The 22,145-nt window shown below is 55.0% G+C and overlaps 1 protein-coding gene across 2 annotated transcripts; it reads right to left on the bottom strand.

Annotated features, from left to right (window-relative positions):
- Positions 1–1,939: 1,939 nt before the first annotated feature.
- Positions 1,940–20,761, bottom strand: SLC35E2B (solute carrier family 35 member E2B). Of its 2 annotated transcripts, XM_055382544.2 has the most exons (5): positions 20,366–20,761; positions 3,983–4,451; positions 3,687–3,822; positions 3,086–3,213; positions 1,940–2,559 (listed from the first exon to the last, which is right to left on the bottom strand). In XM_055382544.2, the coding sequence occupies exons 2-5, from the start codon at positions 4,302–4,304 to the stop codon at positions 2,462–2,464; spliced, it is 684 nt and encodes a 227-aa protein (XP_055238519.1). In that variant the 5' UTR covers positions 4,305–4,451; positions 20,366–20,761; the 3' UTR covers positions 1,940–2,461. The 2 variants fall into 2 exon arrangements, with proteins under 2 accessions (XP_055238519.1, XP_055238515.1); XM_055382540.2 differs by having other exon boundaries at positions 1,940–3,213.
- Positions 20,762–22,145: the final 1,384 nt, after the last annotated feature.

Raw genomic sequence — 22,145 nt, 5'->3', positions numbered from 1 at the left:
CTGGCCAACACGGTGAAACCTCGTCTCTACTAAAAACATAAAAACTAGCCAGGCGTGGTGGTGGGCGCTTGTAATCCCAGCTACTCGGGAGGCTGAGGCAGGAGAATCACTTGAACCCGGGGGCGGAGGGTGCAGTGAGCGCAGATCATGCCACTGTACTCCAGCCTGGGCGACAAGAGAGAGACTTCTCTGGGATGCCAGAGGCTCCGGAAGCTGGGTGCCTCAGGCCCTGGCAGCTCCGTCACTCTCCAACGACTCCCCTACAGACTTCTTTTTGCTAAATGGTATCAAGATTTTCTCATTGTTGTCAGCAAGAGAGTTGGTTTTCTAACATCTCATCGACCATGGCTGGAGGTCAAATCGATGTTTTAAACTTGCTTTTTAAAGCCGGACACGGCGGCTGATGGCTGTAATCCCGCCACTTTAGGAGGCCGAGGCAGGAGGATCACTTGACGTAAGGAGTTCAGGACCAGCATGGGCAACACAGCGAGACCCCATCTCTATAGAAAACACAAAAATGAGGCCGGGGGTGCTCATACACGCACTGAGGGTTGACCCTGCTGTTCTTGCCTTCTTAGATTCTTCTGCAGCTGGAGATGAACTCGGACCTCAAGGCCCAGCTCAGGGAGCTGATTATTACAGCAGCGAGGGAAACTGAAGTTGGTGGTGGTCAGAAAGTTATCATGGGCAGGTGCAGCAGCTCACGCCTGGAATCCCAGCACGGTGGGGAGCTGAGGCGGGAAGATCACGAGGTCAGGAGCTCAAGACCAGCGTGGCCAACATGGTGAAACCCCGTCTCTACTAAAAATACAAAAATTAGCTGGGTGTGGTGGCACGTGCCTGTAATCCCAGCTACTCAGGAGGCCGAAGCAGGAGAATCGCTTGAACCCGGGAGGCACAGGCTGTAGTGAGCCAAGATTGCGCCACTGCACTCCAGCCTGGGCAACAAAGCGAGACTCCATCTCAAAAAAATGAGGGCCGGCTGTGGTGGCTAACACCTGTAATCCCAGCACTTTGGGAGGCTGAGGCGGGCGGATCAACGAGGTCAGGAGATCGAGACCATCCTGGCTAACACAATGAAACCCAGTCTCTACTAAAAATACAAAAAATTAGCCGGACGTGGTGGTGGGTGCCTGTAGTCCCAACTACTCAGGAGGCTGAAGCAGGAGAATGGCGAGAACCCGGGAGATGGAGCTTGCAGTGAGCCGAGATCGCACCACTGCACTCCAGCCCGGGCGAGAGAGCGAGACTCCGTCTCAAAAAAAAAGAAAAAAAGAAAAAAAGGAAAAGGCCAGGCGCAATGGCTCACGTCTGTAATCCCAGCACTTAGGGAGGCCAAGACGGGCAGATCACTTGAGGTCAGGAGCTTGAGAGCAGCCTGGCCAACAGGGTGAAACCCTGTCTCTACTAAAATACAACAGAATTGGCTGGGTGTGGTGGCAGACACCTGTAGTGCCAGCTACTTGAGAGTCTGAGGCAGGAGAATCATTTGTACCTGGGAGGCAGAGGTTGCAGTGAGCCAATACTGAGCCACTGAACTCCAGCCTGGGAGACAAGGCGACACTCTGTCTCAAAAAAAAAAAAAAAAAAGAAAGAAAGAAAGAAAAAAAAAAGGAAGTTATCATAATCTTTCTTCTTGTTCTGCCACTGAAATAATTCCAGAACATCCAAGTCTGGTTAGTACGTGAATTGGAGAAAAAGTTCACTGGTAAGTATGTTGTCTATTGCTTAGAGGAAAATTCTGCCTAAACCAACTCAACAAAGGTGTACAAAAAATAAGCAAAAGCGTCCCAGGATCCACGCTCCCACAGCTGCACACGTCGCAGTCCTCGAGGACTTGGTCTTCCCAGGTGAAACTGTGGGCAGGAGAATCCGCGTGAAATGGACACAGCAGCTCACAAGGGTTCATTCGGACAAAACCCAGCAGAACAACGTGGAATGCAAGGTCCAAACTTTTTCTGGTATCGATAAGAAGCTCACAGCCAAGGCTGTTAATTCTGAATCCCCAGAGTTCCAAGTTTCAATTGTTAACAAAAATGACTAACGTATATTCACAGTGAAAAAACAAAAAGACACACAAAATACAAAAATTAGCTGGGCATGGTGGCACATGCCTGAGGTCCCAGCTACCCAACAGGCTGAGGTGGGAGGATTGCCTAAGCCTGGGAGGCCGAGGTTGCAGTGAGTCGTGACCTGGCCACTGAACTGCAGCTTGGGCGACAGAGCAAGACCCTGTCTCAAAAACATAAAACAAAAAAAAACCAGAGTTGACTTTTCGGCTTTGATTTTGTTATAATCACCTAAATGTGTGTGCGGGTCTCAAGTGCATGTGGGGCAAGCCCGACCCCACCCTGGACCCTCGGCCTCCTCCCGTCCCCAAAGGCAGACAGACACTTCCCTCGGCCTTAAGATCTTGTCGTTTCTTAAATAAGCGAACACGTGTGCACCCCCCACACTCCGCTCAAGACGCCGCGCTCTGTGGGCGCCTCTGCTCCTCGCTGGTTTTCATGCAGCCACGCTGGGTATGCGACGTGGGGCCGACATGTCGCTGGAAATCGCCTGTGAGTCATTAAGAGGTGGGAGAGGCAGGAGCCTGGGTTGCAGCTGAGGTCAGGGGCTGGGGCCCAGGACAGGCCTGTGGTGGCGGGTGCTGGGGAGGCTGTGGGGTGCTGGCACAGGACGGCCCACGGACCAGGAGCCACGGCCGCCTGTGTGGTGCTGGCCGAAGGCGGCCCCCGCCCGTCCTCTTCGGATCAGTGATTGGCACCTGCAGTAATCTTGCTTGCCAGGAATCTGCCCAGCCCCCACCTGTCTCCCCACCCAGTTAGGGTCACGAGACACAACCCTGCTCTGACCTCCGCATGCCAGTGTGAGAACACCTGGCAGACGCCAGGCTCCAAGACACCCCCGCACATGTGACCGTGGGGAAAACGTTTCAGGAGAGAAGTGAAGGCACTGCCAGTGTGGGCACCACTCTGAGTGCTCCTCGCGGCAGAGCCCCATGGCAGGCAGCAGAGACGGGCACCACGGATGGAGGCCTGGGATGGTGGGGCGCAGGTGGAGGGGCGGGGCCCGGGGGCCTCACCTGTGTACTCCCCCAGAATCATCCGAGACATGATCACCGTGAAGATGGGGGCGGAGCTCTTCACCGTCTCAGCAAACGAAACCGCCACATTTTTCAGGCTGACCAAACCCAAAACCACAGTTGCAAACCTAAAAATGAGCCAAAAGCACCATCACCTTAGAACGAGTCTGTCTGCCTGCACCCACCGGGCAGGCTCTCCAAGGGGCTCGCTCGCTCGGTTGGCATGTCGGCCCCTCTCCGCCCACCTCCTCATCACCAACATGGTGCCTGGACCCGCTTCTGTGACGCTTTAGGTCGAGCCCCCAGGAAATGGCACTGCGTCCAATGGGAAGTGACTTCTGCCACCCCTTGAAAACGTCCCAGAGACAAGGAGGCACCCTGTCCTGAGACCACCAGCCCGGAAAGAAGCTGACTGAACACACGTGGCAGTGAGAGCCACGAAGCCACATTCATTTGGTGTCCTGAAATCTGGACAGCCCTGGTGCTTTTATAAAGTCTGCACTGAAAACTCGCCAGCCAGCAGAGTCCCCGCTCTAGTAACGAGAGGGACTTTACATTTAAAGAAAAAGAGACACTCAACCAAAACCAGGAGATTCTTTACCTCATCAGACCCACAAACAGCATCGTCATAAGGAAGTTGGGTGGGTAGGAAAGCCGGGCCTTGTGCTGATATAAACAGCAAGGAACGAGGGTTTTCACACACCCGATAACCGTGGTGGACAGCATCTGCACCGCACCTGCGGGAGGGAGGGGGCCGAAGACAAGAGGGAGAATCACCCCTCCCGTGCCTGCAGCGGGCTCCACCCCCGGCCTCCCCCGGCCCTCCCGGGTGGTTGCTGGCTGCTCCCTGTGGGGTGGCAGGTGGCCGGCTTCCACCCTGCCCGAGCCGCCGCCTACCTAGCATGCTGGGCTCGCCTCCCAGCAGGGACAGGATGTACTTGTTGAGGAAGAGCGTGCAGAAGCTGAAGAAGAACCACAGCGTGAGGTAGAGCAGCACCCGCGAGCTCCACACACCCAAGTCTGACTCGATGACCGTGGTCTCCGTGATGGTGACGGTCAGTACGTTCTCATCTGCGCCGCCATCGCTCTTGGCAAAAACAATCTTCTCACTTCGGTGACCAAACAGAGAGCCCCAGCTGAGAGGCGACCTGCCTTTCGGCTTCTCTTCGGAGCCAGGAACGAGCTCTTCCAGTGCCGGGGTTTTCACCGAGGACGACATGCTGAAGCCACAGCCACGAACGATTTTACCTCCAGGCTGGGCAGTATGGGTCACCGTGACTGCCCGGGGGTGGGGCCGCAGCAGGGACTCCGGGCGCCAGGAATGAGGCCACCAGGGCCTCTCCCAGGCAAAGCGTAGAAGCAGACGCTAAAATAGTAAGAAAAGGAAACACATCACCCGTTTTGAACAGTTAATGTCCTCAAAGGTTTCAACCACCAATTTAAAATCACTTTGAAAATGCAATTGGGCCGGGCACGGTGGCTCACACCTGTAATCCCAGCACTTTGGGAGGCCGAGGCAGGTGGATCACCTTAGGTCAGGAGTTCGATACCAGCGTGGCCAACATGATAAAACCCCGTCTCTACTAAAAATATAAAAACTAGCAGGGCATGGTGGCCGGCGCCTGTAATCCCAGCTACTCGGGAGGCTGAGGCAGAAGAATTGCTTGAACCCAGGAGACGGAGGTTGCAGTGAGCCGACACACCACTGCACTCCAGCCTCAGCGACAGAGTGAGACTCTGTCTCAAGAAAAGAAAAAAAGAAAATGCAATCGTTCACTGTCCAAAGATTTTTAGCAATTGAATCCCGTTTTTCTCTGCGCGTGTTGGCGGATCCTTGCTCTTGAGAGATGGTCTCCTGGCACACTTGACTGTCGTCCTGGCAGACCTGGGGCTGTGGGTCCTTCACGCCCTGCCTGGCAGCTGCACCTTCTCGATGGGCTTTGTGGCTGCCGCTGTTGGGTGCCCAGGACTAATTCCACGCTACTTTCTTTTTCCTTTTTTTTTTTTTTTTGAGATGGAGTATTGCTCTGTCGCCCAGGCTGAAGTGCGGAGGCGTGATCTCGGCTCAGTGCAAGCTCCGCCTCACGGGTTCTCGCCATCCTCCTGCCTCAGGCTCCCGAGTAGCTGGGACGACAGGCATCCGCCACCACGTCCAGCTAACTTTTTGTATTTTTTTTTTTTTTTAGTAGAGACGGGTTTTCACCGTGTTAGCCAGGATGGTCTCGATCTCCTGACCTCGTGAACCACCCACCTCGGCCTCCCAAAGTTCCATGCTACTTTCTAGACAGACTCCATGGTATAAAACCACACTTACACCCGCTTCACGCTCAGGCAACTGCGGCTTCTGGGCGAGACACCCCCTCCCTTCCCACGAGCTCCGGGAAGGTCAGAACAGCCGTTTCCTCCTGAGGTCCAGTGGGAATCATCCCCCCAGCTGGGGCTTTGCGCAGACGCCACTGTGACTCCGCAGCACCGAGACCCCACCTCCCCCAGGTCTCAATCCCAGCGCTCAGGCAGCCCGATTTCCTGTTTGTCACACCTGGGTTTCTCTTCCTGCTTCGGGGGCGGCTGTGCATCTGAAGGGGCGCCCATCCTGTCTCACCAACACGCTCTGGGAGCGTGTGGTGCCGGCCGTGCTGCCCGACCCAGTACCCCTCCTCGCCTCGCTTCTCCCCCGGGAAACTGGGGTTCCCACCTCATTCATGACCTCCTTCTGTGTTTATGTTTATGCACGTGCGTGCGTGCCATATGTATACATAAATATTCTGTGTTCACACTGAGGGACGCATGCCACCCCCTCCCCCATGAAGACCTCGCCTGGGTGCTCAGGCCGGCCTCTCCCCCAGCTCACCTGCCCAGCAGTGCTCAGAGGTGCCTGAAACTTGGCCTCCCCATACCCGGGAACAGGCGCTTCTGCCCTCTCCCCAGTGGGGGCAATGCCAGGGCCTCTGCAGCCTTCCCCTCTCTCCTCCCCTCCCCCTGCTGTGTGTGTCTGTGCACCCAGGTCTCCCCGTCTGCCCGCCACACCGCCAGCTCAGTGCCACCCAGACGCTCCCAGGCCACCCATGTGTGCCCTGACCCCTCGGTGCACCAGGACAGCTGCCTCCAAGGGCACCCCAGGCCTCAGTGAGGAGAAGGCCGACCCCTCCACCAGTTCCCACAGCCTCGGAATAACAAAGGACTCATCCACTCCTCGGGCCACTGACAGTGCCAGATCTCCACAAAGACACCATTCCCTTCTTCCTGTTCAGCAGCACAGTCCCACTGCTTAGCCTGGGGTGACAACAAGCTGGGAACTAAACCTCCATGGGCTGCAGCCTCCCTGGAGCTAGGACTGGCTGGGCCCTGAGCCAGGGAGCTAGGAGACTTTGTGCCAGTTTCCAGGACCGATGGGCCCTGGCTGGGGGTGGAGCAGCTTCCTGGCTTTCCTCAGGTGAAAATCCAACGACAAAGGGTGCGGCAGAGCAAAAGGACAGAGCACCCGGGACAGGGCTCCGCAAGGCAGGGGTGGAGCTCATGGCAGGCGTGGATCTCACGGGGTGCAGGCCTTGGATCTCACTCCCCACCTCACTAGGCCTCACGGCCCTTGACCTCTCCCTCCCACCTCGAAGGCTGCCCCCTGGCTGGGGACGCTGTCACAGCACCTGCTACATGGGCTCAGCCACCACCAGCGAGTTTCTAAAACCAAATTCATTTACATGGCAAGGAAGCGACGCTCACGAAACCCCTCCAGGAGCAAGAAACAGCACGTGGGCTCGGGCGTGTGCAGACGACGCCACTCACGTCCCACCTGACGTCGAGGCAAACCTGGAATTCAAAAGGCAAGCATCTCCCTCTTGCCAGAACAGTCTGTCCACTTAGTTTCCCTCTGAGAAACTCACAGCATCCCAGGCAAAACTGCTCCCCGCCATGAGGACCCCCATTCCCCTTCTCTGCTGACACTGTGCTCCAAGAAGACTGTGGGACCCACACAAGCAGCCCAGTCCCCACCCTAATGTTTGCTCACAATTAGTGGAAACAAAAAAACACAAATCACACTTCACTGACGCTGCCGTTCTCTGTACATCAAGAACTTAAGGTTCTGGGCCAGGCGCGGTGGCTCACACCTGGAATCCCAGCACTTTGGGAGGCCAAGGTGGGCGGATCACCTGAGCTCAGGAGTTCATGACCAGCCTGGCAAACACAGCAAAACCCCGTCTCTACTAAAAATACAAAAAAAAATCAGCCGGGCGTGGTGGCTGGCACCTGTAATCCCAGCTACTCGGGAGGCTGAGGCAGGAGAATCACTTGAACCTGGGAGGCAGAGCTTGCAGTGAGCTGAGATCGCGCCATTGCACCCCAGCCTGAGCGACAGAGCGAGACTCCCGTCAAAAAAGAAAAAAAAAAAAAATGCTGGGCGTGATGGCTCACACCTGTAATCCCAGCACTTTGGGAGGCCGAGGTGGGTGGATCATGAGGTCAGGAGTTCAAGACCAGCCTGACCAACGTGGAGAAACCCCGTCTCTACTAAAAATACAAAATTAACCGGGCGTGGTGGATGCCTGTAATCCCAGCTACTCAGGAGGCTGAGGCAGGAGAATCGCTTGAACCCGGGAGGCGGAGGTTGCGGTGAGCCGAGATCACACCGTTGTACTCCAGCCTGGGCAACAAGAGTGAAACTCCATTTAAAAAAAAAAAAATTTTAATGTAGCCGGGCATGGTGGTGCATGTCTGTAGTCCTAACTACTTAGGAGGCTGGGGTGGGAGGACTGCTTGAACAAGAGAGGTCAAGCCTGCAGTGAGCCGTGACTGTGCCACTGAACTCCAGCCTGGGCAACAGAGCAAGACCCTGCCTCTAAAAATTAAAAAAAAGTTAAAAAAAATTAAAAGAGCTTAAACAAGAAGCCGACTGCAAACAAAGGCCTCTCCGTGCAGCTGTGCTGGGACGCGGGTTCTCTGTCCGATCACTGCACAGCAGCCCACTGGACAAATGGACCCATTCTGGCAAGAAGCACTTGGGACGGGCTACTAGGAGCATCCTCGTCTGTGTCTACGTGCAGGAGTGGAACTGCCCAGCCCTGGGACACGCATGCTGAGCCCCAGCCAACGTCGCACCGACCTGTGCTCCCACAGCCCTGCCCCAGCTCGATGTGGGTGACTGTCCCGTCCCTGCAATTGAGCCCACGTGGTCATGGGGTCTCCATTCCCCTCCCAATCCTGCAGGACTTTACTACCATGAACCATCCTCACCCCCAGCATCCCTGTCCCCACAGCTCCAAGGCCGCAGGAGGAGGCGATATCTAATCTTCCCGCCACGTAAACACCTGTCCCTGCGTAAATGGCTGAGGCTGGCTGCTTATTCTTTTTTTTTTTTTTAGACGGAATCTCGATCTGTCGCCCAGGCTGGAGTTTAGTGGCATAATCTCAGCTCACTGCAACCTCCACCTCCCAGGTTCAAGTGATTCTCCCGCCTCAGCCTCCCGAGTAGCTGGGATTACAGGCGCCTGCCACCACGCCCGCCTAATTTTTGTGCTTTTAGTCGAGCCACCACACCCAGCCGCTTCTTATTCAAACACTGGGAGCTCCACGTCAGACCAGTGAAGTCAGAGAATCCTGAAGTCCAAGTTCTCAGCTCCTCAGCCAACTCAAGGGCAGCCAGGCAGGAGCCACCCCTGCAGAGGCACTCACAGTTCGTTCCTGTCACTGACTGTTCCCAGGCTGGAAATTCCTGACGGTACAAATGCAAACAGATTCCAGCCTGAAACTGTCTAGTGAGACCTTTCTTTCCTTTTCTTTTCTTTTTTTCGAGATAGAGTCTCGCTCTGTCAGCCAGGCTGGAGTGCAATGGCATGATCTCGGCTCACTGCAAGCTCCGCCTCCTAGGTTCACACCATTCTCCTGCCTCAGCCTCTGAAGTAGCTGGGACTACAGGCGCCTGCCACCACGCCCGGCTAATTTTGTTTTTTTTGTATTTTTTTAGTAGAGACAGGGTTTCACCATGTTACCCAGGATGGTCTCGATCTCCTGACCTCGTGATCCACCCACCTAGGCCTCCCAAAGTGCTGGGACTACAGGCATGAGCCACCGCGCCCGGCCTCTTTTCTTTTCTTTTTTGAGAGGGAGTCTTACTCTGTCGCCCAGGCTAGAGTGCAGTGGCACAATCTCAGCTCACCGTAGCCCGCACTTCTTGGATTCAAGGGATTCGCATGCCTCAGCCTCTCGGGCAGCTGGAATTATAGGCACGCGCCACCAAGCCTGGCTAATTTTTGTACTTTTAGAAGAGATAGGATTTAGGCCGGGCGTGGTGGCTCATGCCTGTAATCCCAGCACTTTGGGAGGCTGAGGCAGAGGGATCCCGAGGTCAGGAGATGGAGACTATCCTGGCTAACACTGTGAAATTCTGTCTCTACTAAAAATACAAAAAATTAGCCAGGTGTGGTGGCGGGTGCCTGTAGTCCCAGCTACTCAGGAGGCTGAGGCAGGAGAACGGCGTGAACCCGGGAGGTGGAGCTTGCAGCGAGCCGAGATCGCGCCACTGCACTCACTCCAGCCTGGGCGACAGAGCAACACTCTGTCTCAAAAAAAAAAAAAAAAAAAAAAAAAAAAAAGGAAGAGACAGGGTTTCACCATGTTGCCCAGGTTGGTCTCAATCTCCTGACCTCATGTGATTCGCCCGCCTTGGCCTCCCATAGAACTGGGATTACAGGCATGAGTGACCGTGCCCGGCTGGGTGTAACCTTTCAGAGGTCATGCAGGTGACGGGGAGCGACAAAAACCAAGAAAATAAAGCACTTCGCCGAGGCTGACTTGGGTCACAGAGGGCCAAACGGTCCCGGGAAAATGGGTGGGCTCTTCACACCTTCTCATAGAAGTCTTGGAGGTGGGTGTTTAATGAGCATTTTTTGTTAGTAGCAAAACAAGACAAAGCAAACACCAAAAGAATGCCAACCTACGTGCCTGTCAACAGTAGAAACAAACACCATATTGATGGAGCTGAAGCTACGATGGAAATGAGGGGCTCAGTCCCAGTGTCAAAGGGACGGACCCCAAGCCCAAACCCACCGGAGCGGGGGAAGACTGAGGGACGAATCACAGACAGAAATGCACGACTCGGCTCCACCATGCGCTGTCAGCTGTGCGGGAAGCACCACGTGTAGAAATAAAAGCATGAAAGTGCCTGAAAGAGGGAATCCCAGCACGTGCTCCTCTCATCTCGGGGACGGGCCCCAGGGGAAAGCAACAGCACCTTCAGGTGCTGGAACCCAGCTGAGCAGCCAGGGGGGTCCGAGGTCCTCCCTAAGTAGTTGTGAGAGATCACAGCCCGGGGTCCTTCCTAAGTAGTTCCGAGAGTTCAAGGTTTACATGGGGGAGGCCGGGCTTGGTGGCTCACGCCTGTAATCCCAGCACTTTGGAGGCAGGTGGATCACTTGAGGTCAGGAGTTCGAGACCAATCTGGCCAACAAGATGAAACCCCGTCTCTACTAAAAATATAAAAATTAGCCAGGTGTGGTTGTGGGCACCTGTAATCCCACCTACTCAAGAGGTTGAGGCAGGAGAATTGCTTGAACCCTGGAGGTGGAAATCGCAGTGAGCCGACATCAAGACATTGCACTCCAGCCTGGGGGACAGAGCGGGACTCTGTCTCCAAAAACAAACAAATAAATAAGCAAGCAAATAAATAAAGTCCTGTGAGGAATGCACAGTTTCTCTGCACTCCCACACAACACTTCCCACAGGAGATGTAGGTTATTTCTAAGTTGAGCAATTCTCCACAGACACTAGCTGTGTGTCCTCTGGTTCAATTCCCTCCCGAAGCCGTCCCCCTGGGGAGAGTGCCAGGTCCCCCGCGGCGAGGGCTGGATCCCACAAGACTGCCCCCTCCTCAGATGCTGGTCAGGCTGTGGGCCGTGCTTCTGACCGGCAGCTATAAATCCGGGTTCCCACGATACCCTCCTGAGGATCAATGAGTTTGACAGGACTGCCCTACAGAACTGCAGAAAGCACTTACGTTAAAAGAAAACAGAGGAGCAGCCGGCCGCAGAGACACGCAGGCAAGGCCTGGGCAGGTGCTGGGTTTCAGGCCCTCTCTGGGCGCCACCCCCTGCCCCCAGCACCACAATCCACTCGACCATCCCACTCTTTCATCTCTCATTCACGGGTTTTACAGCGTTTAATCTCCACCTTCGCTCGCTGCGTCCCTGAGGTTGGCGGGTGGGGCTCAAAGCTCCCAGCCTCCAATCCTGGGGTCACCTGGTGTTCTGGCGACCAGTCCCCCCTACCCCCACTCTCCAGGGGCCCACCCCCTGCCTCATCAGCATAAGCTCCGGGGTGATCTGAACCACTCCTGTCACTCAGGAAATTCCAAGGCTTCGAGGAGCTTCTGTGCCAGGAACCAGGAACAAAGACCAAACACATTTCATATCAGAGCACAAGTGCAAAACATCGTGGTCGGAAACTGGGTCTCAGAGTCCTCCAGGTGCAGGTGCCTGTTCAGACCAGAGACCACAAAGTTGTAAGTCAAACCTTCATGTTTGGCCAGCGGCGGTGGCCCACACCTAGAACCCCAGTACTTTGGAAGGCCGAGGAGGGAGGATCGCTTGCTGTCCACTCACGTCTGGGGCACAGCCCAGGAGACCCGTGGGCCGCAGGGTAGACACTCAGCAGTCGTGAGACGCTTGCCCCAGTGCACTGTCTTTTCAAGGCCACTGACATCTCCACAGACAGCCCCCAGCCCATCCTTTGGCTCTTAATGTGCCTCATGCACCTCCGCGTGCTGACACCCACATCAGTGACATTTGGGCTAAGCCGCCTAACGCAGAGTGGCTATAAGCGCGCTGAGCAGCTCGTGAAATTCAGACAACCCCACCGGAAGTGAGAGAGAGGACGGCTGTGAGCTCAGGGCAGTGTTTCTGCTGAAGGCATTTGCTTTCCCACCAACATAAAGTCAGAAAATCACAACTCAGACCATGGTAAGTGGGGACCACCCACAACCCAAGTGGGCCTTGGAAATTAAGAATAGGAGGCCGGGCGCGGGGGCTCACGCCTGTCATCCCAGCACTGTGGGAGGCCGAGGCGGGTGGATCACAAGGTCAGGAGATTGAGACCATCCTGGCCTACATGGTGAAACCCCGTCTCCACTAAAAATACAAAAATTAGCTGGGCGTGGTGGTGGGCGCCTGCAGTCCCAGCTACTTGGCAGGCTGAGGCAGAAGAATGGTGTGAACCCGGGAGGTGGAGGTTGCAGTGAGCCAAGATCGCGCCATTGCACTCCAGCCTGGGCAACAGAGTGAGACTCCATCTCAAAAAAAAAAAAAAAAAAAAAAAAAACAGGACAGCCAGCGGGTGCAGTGGTTCCCACCTGTAATCCCAGCACTTTGGGAGCCCAAGGCAGGCAGATCACCTGAGGTTGGGAATTCAAGACCAGCCTGATCAACATGAAGAAACCCCATCTCTACTAAAAAAATACAAAATTAGCCAGGCGTGGTGGCGCATGCCTGTAGTCCCAGCTACTTGGGAGGCTGAGGCAGGAGAATCACTTGAACCTGGGAGGTGGAGGTTGCAGTCAGCCAAGATTGCGCCATTGCACTCCAGCCTGGGCAACAAGAGCAAAAACTCCATCTCAAAAAAAAAAAAAAAAAGTTGGAGCATTTTTTGCCCAGGTGTGTTGGTTCATGCTTGTAATCCTAGCACTTTGGGAGACTGAGGCAGGAGGATTGCTTGAGCCCAGGAGTTCAATACCAGCCTGGGTAATATGACGAAACCTCATCTCTACCAAAAAAGTACAAAAATTAGGGCTGGGCATGGTGGTGTACGCCTGTGTGCCCAGCTGAGGGGGGACTGCTTGAGTCTGGGAGGATGAGCCTGCAGTGACCGTGATCTCACCACTGCACTCCAGCCTGGGTGACACAGTGAAACCTTGTCTCAGAAAAAAAAAAAAAAAAAGAAAAGAAAAAAGAAATACAGGAAGGATATACCCAAGAATAAGGAGACTCTTCAGTGACAGGGCAGGCAGGAGTGCAGTGCAGTGAGGTGGGGGCGGCTCCAGGTCTGACTTTCGGAATCATGAAAATATGTCGCTTGCTTAAAAAGCAAAAATAATTAAATCAACAAGGGTAGGGGAAAAGGGTCTCTGAAATGGAATACGAACACAAATGCATGAACCACACCACAGATCAAACGAATGGCACAATCACCCTGAGGGGAGAAGCAGAACAAGCCCCGGGAACTCGGGTGCACGGACGCTGGATGTGGGTACGCAGGTGATGGACACAAGGGCTCCAGACACACAAGTAGCTCCAGACACACAAGTAGCTCCAGACACAGGAGCTCCAAACAAATACTGAGTTCTAAAGACGCTTTTTTCCCTCTTCTTTTCTTGAGACAGAGTCTCGCTCTGTCGCCCAGGCTGGAGTGCAATGTCGCAATCTCAGCTCACTGCAACCTCTACCTCCCGGGTTCAAGTGATTCTCCTGCCTCAGCCTCCTGAGTAGCTGGGATTACAGGCACCTGCCACCACGCCCAGTGAAGTTTTGTATTTTTATTTCATTTTTTAGATGGAGTTTCACTCTTGTTGCCAGGCTGGAGTGCAATGGCACGATCTTGGCTCACCACAACCTCCGCCTCCCAGGTTCAAGCGATTCTCCTGCCTCAGCCTCCCGGGTAGTGGGGATTACATGCACGTGCCACCACACCCTGCTGATTTTGTATTTTTAGTAGAGACGGGTTTTCGCCATGTTGGCCAGGCTGGTCTCAAACTCCTGACCTCGTGATCTGCCCGCCTCGGCCTCCCAAAGTGCTGGGATTTACAGGCATCAGCCACCGCGCCCAGCCTCCCTTTTCTTTTTTTTTTTTTGCTGACTCATGGGTTAGAATTCTGGATTGGGCAAATACATAAATATTTTGTACATGACGGGAGGCAGATTTCATAATGTGAGTGAAGCGAGATGCAAATACGAAAGGAAGTCCTTCAAGGCAGTCTTGTAGTGAAAAAATTAAAATAAAAATGAAAAAAAGAGGCTGGGCACGGTCACTCACGCCTGTAATCCCAGCACTTTGGGAGGCCGAGGCGGGTGGATCACCTGAGGTCAGGAGTTCATGGTGAAACCCCATCCCTAGTAAAAATACAAAAGGTAGCTGGGTGCAGTGGCATGCGCCTGTAATCGCAGCTACTCGGGAGGCTGAGGCAGAAGAATCACTTGAACCTAGAAGACGGAGGTCGCAGTGAGCCAAGATCGTGCCACCACACTCCAGCCTGGGTGACAGAGACTCTGTCTCAAAAAAATAAAAAGGCCAGGCGTGGAGGTTCACGCCTGTAATCCCAGCACTTTGGGAGTCCAAGGAGGTCGGATCATGAGGTCAGGAGATCGAGATCATCCTGGCTAACACTCTGAAACCCTGTCTCTACTAAAAATACAAAAAATTAGCCAGGCGTGGTGACGGGCACCTGTAGTCCCAGCTACTCAGGAGGCTGAGGCAGGAGAATGGGGTGAACCCGGGAGGCAGAGCTTGCAGTGAGCTGAGATTGTGCCACTGCACTCCAGCCTGGGCCACAGAGTGAGACTCCGTCTCAAAAATAAATAAATAAATAAATAAAAAGAAGAAAGAAGATGGATGGAATGACCCCCGTGGTGTTGGCCTGCGAGGGTGCTATCGGGCCAGAGCGCACGGGCTTTAACAGATGGGTGGACGGGCAACACGCACGCACACACACACCCCAACACAGCACATCTGCCCAGAGACAGCTACACCTGGACAGCGCGCTCCCAGCGCCCTAACCTTGGTTTCTAAATATCATTCTCCACTAAAGGGGCTGGGCGCAATGGCTCACGCCTGTAATCCTAACACTTTGGGAGGCTGAGGCAGGCGGATTACCCGAGCTCAGGAGTTCTAGACTACCCTGGGCAACATGGCAAAACCTTGTATCTACTAAAAATATAAAAAATTAGTCTCTACTAAAATACAAAAAATTAGGCCGGGCGTGGTGGCTCACACCTGTAATCCTAGCGCTTTGGGAAGCCGAGACGGGCAGATCACGAGGTCAGGAGACCAGCCTGGCCAACATAATGAAACCCCATCTCTACTAAAAATACAAAAAAAATTAGCCAGGCGTGGTGGCAGGTGCCTGTAGTCCCAGCTACTTGGCATGCTGAGGCAGGAGAATCTCTTGAACCCGGGAGGCAGAGGTTGCAGTGAGCCTAGATCGGGCCACTGCACTCCAGCCTGGGTGATGGAGGGAGACTCCATCTCAAAAAAAAAAAAAAGATTAATCCTGGCGGGTGCCTGTAGTCCCAGCCACTTAGGGGGCTGAGGCATGAGAATCGCTTGAACCCGGAGGCGGAGGTGGCAGGGAACCAAGATTGCACCACTGTACTCCAGGCTGGGCAAAGAGTGAGACTGTCTAAAAAACACAACAAAACAAAACAAAAAATAATAATATATATCATTCTCAGCCAACCAGGCTTCTTTGAAAAATGACTGACTCTCGGGCTGTGGTGGGAAAGACACCAGAGGAGCGGTCATGTCAGCTGCGCCAAAAGTTTGTGCTCTAGGAATGAACTCAGGGTTGGCCGAGGGAGGGCGCAGGGGGCTTGAAAGGTAGAGTAAATAACACAGTAAAGGATCAGAACCCCCAGTAAAACAACAGCCCACAAGGCCATGCTGATGAACGAATGGCAAAGGAGGGGAAGTCTTTCTTCCCAGCACAAAGTCAATCCATGATCATCAGAGTGACGGAATGAGAAGCCACCATCTGGCAACCATCACGATCATCATCACAATCACGACGAGTCACCAAGAGACGCTAAAACTACTGAGTAAAAGCTTAGAAACGGCCGGGCGCGCTGGCTCACACCTGCCATCCCAGCACTTTGGGAGGCTGAGGTGGGCGGATCACAAGGTCAGGACATCGAGATCGTCCTGGCCAACACAGTCAAACCCCGTTTCTACTACAAAAAATTAGCCGGGCATGATGGCGCGCGCCTGTAATCCCAGCTACTCAGGAGGCTGAGCCAGGAGAATCGCTTGAACCCAGGAGGCGGAGGCTGCAGTGAGCGGAGATCGCGCCATTGCACTCCAGCCTGGGCGGCAGAGCGAAACTCTGTCCCAGAAAAAAATAAAGCTTAGAAACAAGAGGCTATGTAGTCTCGAGATAGATCCAGCCCTATGAGGCACATGTCAATCACAGAGGGAAAGCTATGCACACACGAAGCATGTGTGAATCACAGAGAGAAAGCTATGTACGCACGATGAGAAGACAAACACGTCCTGCAAAGAGACGGAGGCGCAGGGAGGGGGCGGCAGCCGTCCTCCCAAGACATGAGGACTTCCAGTTCAGTCTGAGACCTTGGTGCGGGGCTGGGCGAGTAAACAAATGCAAAAGAATAAGGACCTCGAGGCCGGGCACGGTGGCTCACGCCTGTAATCCCAGCACTTTTGGGAGGCCGAGGTGGGCGCGTCACGAGGTCAGGAGATTGAGACCATCCTGGCTAACACAGTGAAACCCCGTCTCTACCAAAAATACAAAAAAATTAGCTGGGCATGGTGGCGGGCGCCTGTAGTCCCAGCTACTCAGGAGGCTGAGGCTGAGACAGGAGAATGGCGTGAACCCAGGAGGCGGAGCTTTCAGTGAGCCAACGTCGCGCCCCTGCACTCCACCCTGGGCGACTGAGCAAGACCCTGTCTCAAAAAAAAAAAAAAAAAAAAACCAAAACAGAATAAACATATGTAGGCGAGGTGCAGTGGCTCACGCCTGTAATCCCAGCACTTTGGGAGGCAGAGGCGGGCGTGTCACCTGAGGTCAGGAGTTTGAGACCAGCCTTGCCAAGATGGCAAAATTTTACTAAATACAAAAATTAGCTGGACGTGGTGGTGGGTGCCAGTAGTCCCAGCTACTCAGGAGGCTGAGGCATGAGGATTGCTTGAACCTGGGAGACGGAGGCTTTAGTGAGCTGAGATTGCACCACTGCACTCCAACCTGGGTGACAGAGCGAGACTGTCTCAAAAAAAAAAAAAACAAACAAACAGGTCTGGTGTACGCAGGATGGAGGCACCACGAGTTGCTGAAAAAGGAAACTTTATTCAGTCTATGATACCAGGACAGTTGTCCATGCTGCCAGGCAAAAAGAAAAACCGGATTCTGATCTCATTATCAGTAGACAAACAGCGACAATTAGTAACACTGACACAGCCCTGACTGTGCTGCTGGAGGGTCCGAAGCACTCTCTGCACAGCGGTGAATCCCCACAATAGCCCTCTGGGGAAGGTGCTGTTATCACCCACGTGAGACACACGAAGGAAAGACACGGCTTCGCAGCAGCAGCGTCATGATTTGAACCCAGGCGGCCTGCTCTTACGATAAACTTAAATGTGTAAAACTTTATGCTCAGGAAAATATAAGAGAATGTCTTCCTGACCCTTTTTGGGGTAGGACAATAATTTCTCTAACCAAACCCAAAAACCATGACCCATCAAAAAAGGGGTCAGGTGGACTAACTTGGCTAAATGAAGAATTCTGTTTCACCAAAGTACACCACAAAGTGGGCCGGGCGCAGTGGCTCATGCCTGTAATCCTAGCACTTTGGGAGGCCAAGGTGGGCGGATCACTTGAGGTCGGGAGCTCGAGACCAGCCTGACCAACATGGTGAAACCCTGTTTCTACTAAAAATACAAAAATTAACCAGGTGTGGTGGTACGCACCTGTAATCCCAGCAACTCGGGAGGCTGAGGCAGGAGAATTGCTTGAACCCAGGAGGGGGAGGTTGCAGTGAGCTGAGACTGCGCCGCTGCACTCCAGCCTGGGCAACAGGGCAAGACCCTGTCTCAAAAAAAAAAAAAAGGCCAGACTTGGCTCACGCCTGTAATCCCAGCACTTTGGGAGGCTGAGGTGGGCAGATCACCTGAGGTTGGGAGTTCCAGATCAGTCTGACCAACATGGAGAAACCCCATCTGTACTAAAAATACAAAGTTAGCCGGCATGGTGGCGCATGCCTTTAACCCCAGCTGTTCAGGAAGCTGAAGCAGGAGAATCACTTGAACAGGGGAGGCAGAGGTTGTGGTAAGCCAAGATCGCGCCATTGCACTCCAGCCTGGGCAATAAGAACAAAACTCTGTCTCAAAAAAAAAAAAAAAAAGAAACAAAATATATATATATATATATATATATATACATACCATAAAGTGAAATCAACAGCCACAATCTGGGAAAAAATACTTGCAACATGGCAAAGGATTAATATCCAGAAAGTATAAACAATTCCTACAAACCAATTAGAAAAACAGGCAAAAAGAAAAAAAAAAAAGAAAAGAGAAATGTTGGCGGGGCATGGTGGCTCATGCTTGTAATCCCAGCACTTTGGGAGGCCAAGGTGGGCAGATCACCTGAGGTCAGGAGTTCGAGACCAGCCTCGCCAACATGATGAAACCCCGTCTCTACAAAAAATGCAAAAATTAGCCAGGCATGGTGGCGGGTGCCTGTAATCCCAGCCACTCAGGAGGCTGAGGCAGGAGAATCGCTTGAACCTGAGAGGTGGAGGTTGCAGTGAGCCGAGACTGCGCCTGCTCCAGCCTGGGTGACACAGCAAGACTCCATCTCAAAAAGAAAAGAAAAAAACAAAAACAAAAACGTATTTCACAGAGAAGAATTTATGTTTTTGGAGAAGGAGTTTCACTCCTGTCGCCCAGGCTGGAGTGCAGTGGTGAGATCTCAGCTCACTGCAACCTCAACCTCCCAGGTTCAAGCGATTCACAGAGGACAATTTCTAAAAGGCAAATAAGAAGCAGGAAGGGTGCATGCTCCTTCTCTACTGCCCTGTAACAGTCATTCCACACTTGCCACCTCAAAACAACAAATGCTTTTGATGTTGGCTCCTGTGGGGCAGGAATCTGTGGGAAGCTTAGCCAGGCACCTCTGGCTTAAGGTCCCTCCTGAAGCTGCAGTCACACCATGGACCAGGGCTGTGACCTCATCCGAAGGCTCAACTGAGGCTGGGGCCCACCTCTGAGCTCACTCAGGTGGACGCTGGCTGGGTTCAGTTCCTTGCTGGCTATAGGTGGAAAGGGCCCCCACCAGTTTCTTGCCAGTTTCTCCACAGGACGCCCCACAGCCTGACAGGAGCTTTCATCCAGCAAGCTCATCAGGGAGTGGGAGAGAGCAGCCAGGACAGGAGCCCAAGGCTTTCTGAACCTCATCTCAGAAGTGACATCCTTCCCTTCTGCGGTCTGGGCACAGCTCCCCGGGTGGAGCCCAAGGACTAGAAGGAAAAGAAAACCTGGATTTAAAAAGCCATAGGAGCTGCTCGTCCCACCACAGGAATCTCAACGCCGGGTTACTGACAAAGCGTCACTTTGCACCTCGTCCAACTGTGCAGACCTCTCCTAGCCAGGCCCCTGCACCAGAGGTTAAGAATCCGTGCCCCTGGTCAGGAAGTCCAGGTGGGTTCAAACGGCCAGCAGGGAATTTCAGGCAAAATGTGTCCCAAATCTTCCAACCATGCCCCGGAACTCAGACCTCCCCCTGGGAGTTTGTCCCAAGGAAACCACCTGCAAGAGGCTCAGGCTGCAGGGGACACTCCGCTTCCAAAACCCGGAAGCTGGAGACCACACAAGCGCCCAACGCCAAAGGCACCCCGTGGAGGGACGCCCTGTGCCCTCCCCCGCCCAGGTGACCCGCTGCGCCCTACACGTCTTCACCAGGAAACATCTGTTACCGATGTGGACGAAGCGCAGCCTGCACTCCCAGATCCGCTCATTTTCGTTCTGCCCTCCGTTTTACGATTCGCCTACACTGAAAATGCGTGAGTGGAGTGGAAAACCTTCCTACTCCTGCCTCAGCGACCCCTTCTAAAATACTGCCTCGTTTGGCCTGAAAATGTGATTTGCAGGCTTCCTGAGCAAAGTAGATTTCACTCCGTTAAAAGAAAGAAAAAAAGAAAAGGCACCGAACGGGGCTCGGCTGTCGGGAGTTTTGCTTTAGTTTTTTGCGTGTTTTGTTTTGTGTTTTTTGTTGTTGTTGTTGTTTTTGCGGCCACGCACACCGCGTTCCCGGGCTTCAGGGCGTGGGGGTCGCCGTGGACTCCCGGACGTGAAAACGCTTAAAGCCAGCTGGGAAAACCCCACCAGCGTTTTCCGCGCACGGCGCCAGCCATAGGAAAGGACCCCCAGGAGCGAATCCGGGCAGGGAAACCCCGGACGCCCGCACACTGGGCATCAGTACCGGCACCCATCACCCAGCACCGAGCACGCAGCCCCGACCTCGCAGCACCCAGCACCGATCACCGAGCAGAGCACCCCGCACGCAGAACCCACCGACAGCCTGATGCAGTCTCCGCCGCAGGCATAGCGCTAGGCCCCGAGCTCCGGCGCCCCCGTCTAGGCCCCGGCGCCTTCCCAACAAAGGGACGCTGGCGGGCGGGGCCTGAGAGGCGCGCGGTGGAGGGGCCGGGCGCGAGGCCGCGGAGACAGCTCGGAGCTCGGCACTGGGGAGTGGCACAGGGCCGGCGGATCCAGGTGGGCTTCACGGGGCGCCCGCGGGACCGGAAATGGCGCGCAGAACCCGGCATCGGGCTCCTCGCTGCCCCGCGGGCGCCGCTCCTCAGTGCCCCAGAGCCTTGGAGCCGCGGAAACGCGCCGCGGCCCACGACGCCCCCGCGGCTGCCCGTTGGTTCCGCCCGGGCCGTTGCACTGCAGGCAGACGGGAGGAGAAACACGGCGCGCTCAGCGTCCCCTCCCCCGTTGGTTCCGCTCGGGCCCTTCCACTGCAGGCCGACGGGGGTGGAAACACGGAGGTTTGGTTTTTTTGTTTTTTTTTTTAAGGTCTAGGGTAACACGGGGCTTTTAAGTGCCTCTCCGCGACCGCCTGGTGGTCCAGCCCGGGCCGTTGCAGTGCAGCCCCACGGGGAGGGACACGGCGCGCCGAGTGCTCCCGGCGGCCGCACGTTGGTTCCGCCCGGGCCGTTGCACTGCAGGCAGAGGGAGAGGAAGACGGTGCGCGTAGTGCATCCCCGTGGCCCGTTGGTTCTGCCGGGGCCGTTCCACTGAAGGCAGAAGGGGGGAACCGCGACCCCATCAACACCCCCCGCGGCCGCCCGTTGGTTCCGCCCGGGCCGTTGCACTGCAGGCAGACGGGAGGAGAAACACGGCGCGCTCAGCGTCCCCTCCCCCTTTGGTTCCGCTCGGGCCCTTCCACTGCAGGCCGACGGGGGTGGAAACACGGAGGTTTGTTTTTTTTGTTTTTTTTTTAAGGTCTAGGGTAACACGGGGCTTTTAAGTGCCTCTCCGCGACCGCCTGGTGGTCCAGCCCGGGCCGTTGCAGAGCAGCCCCACGGGGAGGGACACGGCGCGCCGAGTGCTCCCGGCGGCCGCACGTTGGTTCCGCCCGGGCCGTTGCACTGCAGGCAGAGGGAGAGGAAGACGGTGCGCGTAGTGCATCCCCGTGGCCCGTTGGTTCCGCCGGGGCCGTTCCACTGAAGGCAGAAGGGGGGGAACCGCGACCCCACCACCCCCCCGCGGCCGCCCGTTGGTTCCGCCCGGGCTGTTCCACCAGCGGCACTTCAGGGCGGGATCGGCCAGTCTGTGGAGGCAGCGGCCTCTAAGCCCCGGAGGGTTTACTGCCCAGGTTTGGGTTCAAGGAATGAGAAATGCGCTGAATAGGCTTAACTTAGAAGACACAAAGGCGCCTCCTGGCGGACGTGGCCACGCTCCGCCCGGCCTGAGGGAAAGCTTCTCTGACAGCTGGGCCCGGAGCTGCGGGGGGCGGGGCCGCCGCGCGGGGTGAGGACTCGCCTCAGGGCGCTGATTGGCTTGTGGCGCGCTCCGGGGCGGGGCCTTCGTATCCAGGCTGGCGTCGGGGCTGCTGCGGGACGTCCGGAGCAGACACCCGCGGGCGCGCCTGCGGCCCCGAGGACCCCCGGCTCCGGAGCTTCGTCGAGCGTTTTCCTAGCGTTACTTTCCCAAAGAATTTTCAGGAATGAAGTTACGGCTAAAGGGCTCTTTAGAGATTGCTTTTGGGCCGGGCACGGTGGCTCACGCCTGTAATCCCAACACTTTGGGAGGCCGAGGCCGGCGCATCACGAGGTCAGGAGCTTGA

The sequence above is a fragment of the Gorilla gorilla genome, chromosome 1, assembly GCF_029281585.2.
Source record: "Gorilla gorilla gorilla isolate KB3781 chromosome 1, NHGRI_mGorGor1-v2.1_pri, whole genome shotgun sequence".
In the NCBI taxonomy this organism is placed as follows: Eukaryota; Metazoa; Chordata; class Mammalia; order Primates; family Hominidae; genus Gorilla; species Gorilla gorilla.
The sequence above is the reverse complement of the archived record's forward strand: the minus strand, read 5'-3'. Positions and strand labels throughout refer to the sequence as shown.

Bases quoted from the DNA above. Each gene is read 5' to 3' on its own strand.
- SLC35E2B (XM_055382540.2), bottom strand. From the start codon at position 4,304: ATGTCGTCCTCGGTGAAAACCCCGGCACTGGAAGAGCTCGTTCCTGGC. The intron at 3,823-3,982 runs GTAGGCGGCGGC...TCCCTCCCGCAG, and splicing joins AGGCGAGCCCAGCATGCTAG to GTGCGGTGCAGATGCTGTCC. The intron at 3,214-3,686 runs GTAAAGAATCTC...GCTCATTTTTAG, and splicing joins CTGTTTGTGGGTCTGATGAG to GTTTGCAACTGTGGTTTTGG.